At 30.6% G+C, this 8,956-nt stretch overlaps 1 protein-coding gene across 1 annotated transcript; it reads right to left on the bottom strand.

Moving 5' to 3' along the window:
* Positions 1-547: 547 nt before the first annotated feature.
* Positions 548-5,910, bottom strand: LOC119835768 (sodium- and chloride-dependent glycine transporter 1-like). The gene is made up of 10 exons (XM_038360754.1): positions 5,887-5,910; positions 5,205-5,445; positions 4,981-5,123; positions 3,896-3,939; positions 3,710-3,802; positions 2,883-3,143; positions 2,294-2,498; positions 1,683-1,896; positions 1,334-1,599; positions 548-1,078 (listed from the first exon to the last, which is right to left on the bottom strand). Exons 1-10 carry the CDS (start codon positions 5,908-5,910, stop codon positions 641-643), a joined length of 1,929 nt encoding a protein of 642 aa, XP_038216682.1. The 3' UTR covers positions 548-640.
* Between the last annotated feature and the right edge of the window lie 3,046 nt (positions 5,911-8,956).

Genomic DNA, 8,956 nt, shown 5'->3' with positions numbered 1-8,956 from the left:
AGCATCGTACACATTATTTCTTTTCACATTTCATTATTTCATTATTCAAATTAGTTATATAGCGCATTTTCGCTTTTGCATTTGCATCCACGAATATACGCTTATATTTGGACATTATGTTCGAATAAATAAAATCGCTTTCTACGGATACATGAGTCAAAAGTAGCTAATCTGGTAAACGCGAAATAATTTGTATTTGGAAAAGTGTCTTCAAACAAAACTGAATATTCGCTGTCGCATTCGCGAACATCGCCAAGAAATATTCTCATTAGATTTCAATGTTCAAAATATGACATTTGATACATCACTAATAAAAATGCATATTGATCGATAAGATGATTAGTATTCAATATGTAGAATTTTTGAATATTTATCCATGTAAAAAATAAGAGGGAAACATATAACTATCAAGGAAAAATTAATCTTATGTATTTGTTTCTTTTTTACATTTAGTGTATCAAAAATTCATTAAAACAACATCTTAGATTTAGTTCTAACAAAACTTTACTCAAAACTAACTTAGATCATAAATTATAAGATAGGTACTTAAAACATTTACTTCATAATAATCGTGACTAGACATTCACAATATTGAAATTAAAAAGAGAAAAATAATATGTATGTCTTTCATTTAGGTCTTCTAAGTATTGGCTGGAACATTTTCAACGGTAACATAGGAATCACTGGGAGTGGTATCGCAACTTATCGTATTTTTATGCTTCTTGTATCCTTCATTCGGCATTATGTGCGAAACCGCCCAGTCTAAAGACTTTGATCGCCTTTTGTTTGGGTAATGAATATCAAACATTTCTGACAGATAATCCTTTCTATAACTGTACAACCAATCGTCTGAGTTGGAACGTCTTTTCACTTCAGCCGATTCGCCGCTACTGAGTTCTTGTATTTTAGAAATAGTTAAGATACTTGAAGTTCCCGAAAACTGTCCTAACTGCCTTCTGCGATACCGAGAGCGGGGCCCTTGGTAATCCAGCTGTTCACGCCTCGCTAGCCAATAATAGTGAGCTATGGGGTCTCTTGGCCCCCAATGCCGCGAGGGTCTAAATGATGATTTTAACTTCTGCAAAAAAAATATATATATATTTAAGACAACATTATCGCGATTATCATTGTTGAAATTTGCACATAAATACCATAGAAATAATTATCTACATAAAATATTTGTTTTTGTTTAAGTTTGCGGCAAGGCCTTTTCCTTTGTTAAACAGTTGCAGAATTGCGGAAAATTGAATAAATTCGCTCGAGCAATAAGTAGGATATAAACAAATATTTCGCAAAGAATATAATTATAATGAAACAATATGAATATCATTACCCCAACAATATCATACTGCACTTGTCTGGCAACGGAAAATATTGCAAATATTATAAAAATAAGAGCAAATATTGAGGTCGCTACAACAAGTGAATAAGAGTCCCAGGGTGGCTGGCTCCACATAGGATCGTCGAAAAACCTGTCGATGTACCACCAAATTAAAAATGGAACAATAATTCCGGGTGCAGCCCACCAGCCCCACACCCAAAACTTCATCAATTCTCTGCCAGCCAAAAATTCGACATCTTCTAAAAGTACTTTCCAACCTGAAAGTAAACAAGACAAGATATTAACTGTTATTCCAGATTATCATATTTCCTTTGAATAAATATGTTTCACTGCGACATACCATATATGAAAACAAAAGCTAATATTTCAATAATAGTAGCAAAGTTGACGAGGAACGGGAGTACAGTGTCTTCCATCATAGTTAACATAGAGTTATCGATCAAAATACCGGCAGTCATTCCGGAACCAACTAATGAACTGCATATTGATATGTATCTCCATCTATATCCACCGATTCGTCGTAAGCGATCATAAATTGGATATAGCAAGGATATCTGAAATAAGAGGTCAAAAATGAAACAGCCCGAAATGGAAATTAATAATTTTAAATTAAATATCTATTTATGTAACGGCGACTAATGCTGACTGAATGCAACTTTCAAAATGGCCAATTCGTGACTGTAAATACAATTATATTTTGTGTATGCTAAAAACAGCGTATTATTTTTATTTAATATTAATAGTAATTATTTGTTTGTATTTTCAATGTACTAATCTGCGCATTGTTTATATATCTACAATGAAAGCGGTATGTTATAGAATAAAATTTTGGCGTCTTAATAAATCTACCTACTCGCATTTGACGAGCCTTATTATAGGTGATATAATAAACTGAATAATACTAACATTTCAATTATGAAATCATAAGATTATTATTATTCCATATCTTACCATGCTAATGATTCCTGATAAAAACAATGTCGCAAAAATAAGAAGGGGCCAAACGGCCCTTAGATTTTCAACTACAGTGATATTGTAGGTTTGAGCGATTACAGCAAAAGCTGAAGAGTCATTCTCTTTACTTCCGAGAGCAAACCATACAATAAGAGCTAACCAAACTGTCACAATATTTGTACCGACGAATGAAATCGGTGTCCTGAAAAAAATATTCATAGTATTTCATATGTGTTTTGGTATTAAAGTTGCCTCTTATGGACTGATTAATTGGTGAACTATCACGACGTTTCGATCAGTCAAGCAAAACATATTAAACGGTTATTAATGTTAAAAAAGAAATTTTTAGTACTAATATAAGAGTGGATCGGAAGAGTGAACGCATAAGCTTAGAAATTACTGGACGGATATAATATTTTGCGTAAATAAAATTTTGAGAATGTACACTATATGGTAGGCAATAACAACACGACGTTTAGCGATAGATGTACGTTCGAGTAAGGCAAAGTTTCTAAATTAAGCCTATGAGTTGTTATTACAAACGCAAAATAAATTGTTCATTTCCTAATACTGCCATAATACGTACCATTCCACGTCTGAATTCGCATATATTGAATCCCCAGAGGATATTAAGTAGCCTCCAGCGATTTGGGCTGTTAACAATGCTCGAGAAATAGCAATATTCCATATCTCGGGTCTCAAAAAATTCGCCCAATCCCCTTGCTTGCTTAAATAAGCCAATCTAGCCTTATCTCCGATGCAACACGCTATGATAATCCACAATAATGGTAAGACTGGTCCCAGTATGTAGAAAATTCGCTTCATATATTTAACTGGATTGTATAGTCTAGAAATAAAATAACAATTTAAATGCACGCACAAATTATCGACAGTTTAATGGTCACATTCATTACCTAAGTAACTGATACTTCCACACGCACAGACCACTTAGTAACACGTTAGTGTTAGTTATAAGGTATATAATACCAAATAATATAACAACATCAATATTAGAGCAAATAAAACTAGTTAATCTATAATTTTACTGTAGAAAGTTGCCTCCTTTAGCAAACTAGTCCGCTCTTTCCTCATTCTAAGAATATTTACAGCTGCAGAGGAATACGTAAGAAATACGTAGATTATATTAGTTGAAAGTTGTTAGCTCTGCAAATACTTTTTAATCGTAGCTACACATTTGCGCTATATCATATCAACAATAGGTAGGTTTATTTCGCGCGACATTTTTGGCACTGCCCGTAACCACTATGGTCACTGGCATACATAATAAAATAAACACTAACCACTTACATTTACATATATGTACGGATAACATGAATAGACGAGTAATTTAATAAACTGTTGCCGTACCAAAAGTAAAGGTACAAAGCTTTGTAGTATAAATGACATACTTACAGAAAAGGAAAGAGTATCCAAAGAAAAACAATTACTAATACTAATGCGATGTAATATTCTGGCTTTTCGCTAATCGGTGCAAAGAACGTCTGACTGTAAAATAAAGAACAGTAATTATTCACGATCAGTCGGCATGACACGCGTACTTATCATTTTACATATATACTTAAATATTTAAAAACTTACTTGAAGCACAACGTAGCATTTTGGATTACTTCCAACTGTTGCCCCTATAATATAACTTTTAATGTTAATTCAGTTTGAAAAAAAAATTCTAATAAATTAAATACACTAATTCAAAAGTGGTCAGTAACATTCAATATGTTCATACATTAGAACCTATAGTTGCCCCTCTTATGGATTGCCATTAGCAGCGTTTGTATGCCGATAAGTAAAATATCTACGAAGATCATTCCAACCAGGCACTGCATTAAATTATTGCAAGATTTAACCACAATACTCCCATATATATGCTAGTCTGGAACAATTTGCTATCAGCGAAAAGAATGCCAGGTATCGGTAGTTATAGGTATAATTATAATGTTATTTATTTCATTTATTTTTCTTATATCAATTGTCTGTACAAAAAGTATAAAATTTACTTGTATTCATTTATGTGTACTTATGTTATTATCTTATAAACAAATCAATTACCTGCATTTAAAGTAATTTCATAATTTCTTTTTTCGCACATTAAATGTATGAAAACATGAGCTACATATTTCAAACTATAGGTATTTAGTGAATGCCAACTTTGCTATTTGTTTTCAATGCATGATTGCGTGAATAAATAATACGCACCAGACTTGTGCGTTTGTCACAGTTATTTATTCTTTGATATTATCATTTTTTTGCACTCATTAAACTAGACTGAGAAAAATCTATCAAAACAGAAATTAATAAATCCCATTGAGGCCATTTGATTATTGAGTTGTAAGTAATTTTAACTTAATTAGTTAGAACGTGTCTTAACAATATTATAGATAATATAATACTATATAAGTAATACTCAATATTGACCATTAATTAATTCTTGTTTTAATAAAGGATTCAACTTTTAGCATTTGTAGAGCGGAGGATTTTCTTGAGAGCAGAGCAGGAATTTTGTTAAAAACTAGGGAAAGACGGTTCTTGTCGGTAAAATTACTAATACTTACGACTTTCTTTTATATATACAAGTAGGTATATTTTATTAAACTACTATCAACTATAAGTAGTTAAACGACTATCAACTAAAAGTAAAATATATTAAAACTTTTTAATAAACTTACACCATTGTCCACAAGGTCTACACAATCACTAAATGGTATTGAATTATTTAGTGTGAACATAAAAATCGTAGCTGACACTGCCAAGTAAATAATCGCACAAAGAGCACCAACGTAATTAATTAGGAGTCTTATGTATCCAATACCTAAAAATAGATATTATATTACCCAAACGTTGTATATAGAAATAATATTGAATTAACACAACTGAAAAGAAAGAGGTTAACCTTTAAAGAAAGGCACTGCTCTCCATACCCCAACGGCGTCCTGTTGGCTTAGTTGTCCAACGGCCAACTGTAGTATGACAGCTGGTAAAGCTACTAAAAGCATAGCCATTGTGAAGACCAGTCCATAGGCGACACCACCAAAACGAAAGCCATCGCGAGGAATGCGCCACGTGCTGTTCAAACTGAACGCAATGGCCAGAGTGCAGAGATGTACACGCACTTGCGGCCACATTAACCATACCTATTGCAGTGTAATCGAATTATACCCAAAATATCACATGGACACATCGAGTTCATTCTGCAATTATCAGCTATATAGAGGAAGTAAACACTTGATAATTGTGAAGTAATTTAATCAATCTTGAACACTTCAACTTGACACATAAACTTTTCACGTTGTTGCAATTAAATTTCATTAAATTATTTGAGTCAAATATATGTATGAGGAAATCGTTTCGATATATGATGTATATATCAAAATGGAGGGAAAGTTTTTGTATACAATAAATAAGTGAAAAATACCTGTACTCCAAATTTTTGTAGTTATAGCAATGTTTCTTCATATAGTAATCATGCGCTTCGGAAATAAACTAAGGGCCCAAATTTACAGTATAAAGAGTTTAAAGCATCATTTACATATTTACAGTTAATAGGAAGCATTAAAAACATATTACTATATTACCTTCAATTTGTAGAAATCAATCATTTTTAAACACCAACACAAATCACATATCTATTAACAAAACTCGCAACCGATATATGAGAAATGTGACTCTTGGTGTCTGTTCTAGATATCGTTAAGATAAAGATATCGACTTCAACGGACAAATCTTTCGACGTTTTGATATGGATGTGAAGTATCTCTCTTGCTTGTTTACACAAAGATAATAAACTACGATGGCTAATCTAATGCACCAGCACCGACCAATTCACACATACCAATGTTAATTGTAAATAATAAGCAACTACTTTGTTTAATCAATCAACGTCGATAAATTTTGTAATTATTATTGGCATAATTGTTTACCGTCACGTACGCTTATTGCTCACATTTTTCGATGAAAATAATACTAGTATACTTCCAAGTCGAGTTAAAAGACTTTAACGCGTCAGGACGGTTACATTTTAATTATTTATGAGCAAGCAATTAATAATAATTTCATGAATTGCGTTCTAGGCATTTTCGAGTCTTTCTTTATTCTTCACTTCAATCAAATTTAAATACATAAACGCTTTAATATATTTAAAATAAACGAACATGTATTTCTAAGACTTTATTTCAAAACTTCTTAGCCTATTTATTCAGTTACATTTAAATATTTTTTAAGGATAGATAAATAAATCTAAAGTGCATCCAATGTCATATGATTTCTGAATTTTACATAATGAAACGACATGAAAATGGTACATTGGTGAATTTTGATACAAGTGTTTTCTTATAGGTATGTCGTTTTGTCTTAATCCGAAAGGTTTGAAAATAAAATACATTTTTTATAATTTATTAGATACTTGCGTCCCAAATAGTTTTAATATGTAACAATTTTTGCAGGAAAATAATGTCGTCATCTGTTTTCACAATCGACTGGGTTATAAGCATGAGGATATAATAGGATCAGATACAATTATATGTTATTAGTATAGAAGGTAATTAACGACACGATGATAGTCATCGAGCAAAAACAGATGTTTCCTTTCATTGCATACGTTTAGATAAAATGCGCAAATAGATCAACAGCATACTGAATTTGGCTCGACGTCTAATTTTTACTAACATTTAGTCACATTGAACATCAAGATTGAATTAAGCTTACTGCACATTGATCTACTATTTAACTGTATTTTAATGTAACACGGTTTGAATTACGACATCAATTGGGATACAAGCAAATCACAATAGAATTTTAGGGATAAACTTAGAATCGCAATTTAATAATTAAATAAACATATCCCGTAAATTTTCTAAAATTATAAATGCGAGTTTATTTTTTTCATTACAAATATTTAATTAAAAAATATATTATGAAATGGATTTTTCTATACAAAAAACTTCATAAAACGCCGTTTTTATTGTACAAAATAAAGTTGAGAAAAATTATATAATTAAGATATATTTCGGCACAGCAGAACATAAAAAAACATATTACCAATTGGGGAAATAATAAGCAGCAGATTTCTGCTGATGCTAGAATTTCACTGATTAAAATATTCGATAATTCATTATATTTTGATCTTTGGAATTAATTTGTCTTATTTTCTTATGAAACAGTTCATATAATTATATGTATTAATTGTTTTCAGGGAAATTCCAACATGCGTTTACACAGAAGACTGACAGGAGATAACATATTTTACGATATTAAATATATTAGACACATATAATTATGAATACACAACATTGATTTCACATTTATTACATCTAAATATTATGATTATACAACAATACTACGTTGAATATATAGTTAAAGAAACGAAATCAATTACTATAATTACCAATTATAACAAAAAATATAAATATATTAAAGCAATTAGAGGAACATTAGCAATAATGTATGAAACATAACTCGCAGATTTAAATAATTGTAAAATTTTAAATAAAAAAGTAGAGAACTCATAAAAAACTACATCAAAAATTTATAACTTAAAGGAAATTAAAACTTCGATGCTCAATTATTATCCGCATTGATAAAATTTCGATTCAAAATACATTCGAAAAAGTAGAATACATCAAAATTAATGAATAGGTACCGTGAAAAAATTAACAATCTTGAATTTTATGGAAGAAAATTAGAATAGAATTGTTATAAACACAAAATATTTAATAATAATTATAGGGAAATATATGTAGCGCCCCCGTGAATAATTTAAACGTAACCTTTTCCATTTCTTTTTTATTCAAAGAATATACATTTTTGAAGAGCATCACAAATCATTCTATTATTCCGAGTTATCTTCGCGTTTAAAGTCAAGCATTTCATATGTCGTATCCATTGTAGCGCCTATCGTTATAATGTTTCAGATATTATCAGAACCGTAGCCAAGTATTTGCTCATTGTCTTATTAATATATAAATGCCAATTTCTTAGTTATGCCATAGTCGTCTCAAAATAGCATGTCAGTAATATCTCATATTTATTTATTATTAGTTGTGTTGACTCATAGTACTAAAAGCAAAAAAAAAAAATTTATCTTTTCTTTTAAACTATAAGCAGTGTGTAATATATAAAATGATATATCACGCCTTGTGAAAGATCCGAGTTATAATGAACAGAGACATTTTGATAATTGTGATGAAATTTTAGTTTTACGTCATATAAATAACAATAACTGCCGGAGTTCGATAACCTAGTCTTATTGACTCTATAAATTATAAGCATATTTACGAGTACTATACAATGGACGTTGCGTAGTTTTATAATGTGCGATTGAATCAACTTTGAGATGTTAAATATAGTCCAGTCATTTGGTACAAAAATATACTAAAAGTTATAGGTACCATAGTTCCTAGAATGGTAATCCTGGTAGTATGGGAATAGGTGGTTCCCCTCTCTTACTGGTATTAGAGTAAGAGCCCACGACGGCCAAACCTTCCTTATTTTATAAAAGCTGAAAATCTTTATGTGCATGAAATGAAATGAAATAAAATGGAATGAAATGGAATGAAATGAAATGAAATAAAATGGAATGAAATAAAATGAAATTAAATGAATTTATTCGCACAAAACGTGATATGTGTGTAACATGTACCCCATAGA

This window comes from Zerene cesonia, chromosome Z (assembly GCF_012273895.1).
Source record: "Zerene cesonia ecotype Mississippi chromosome Z, Zerene_cesonia_1.1, whole genome shotgun sequence".
Classification (NCBI taxonomy): Eukaryota; Metazoa; Arthropoda; class Insecta; order Lepidoptera; family Pieridae; genus Zerene; species Zerene cesonia.
Note: the sequence above shows the minus strand (reverse complement) of the source record. Positions and strands in the feature narration are given on the sequence as shown.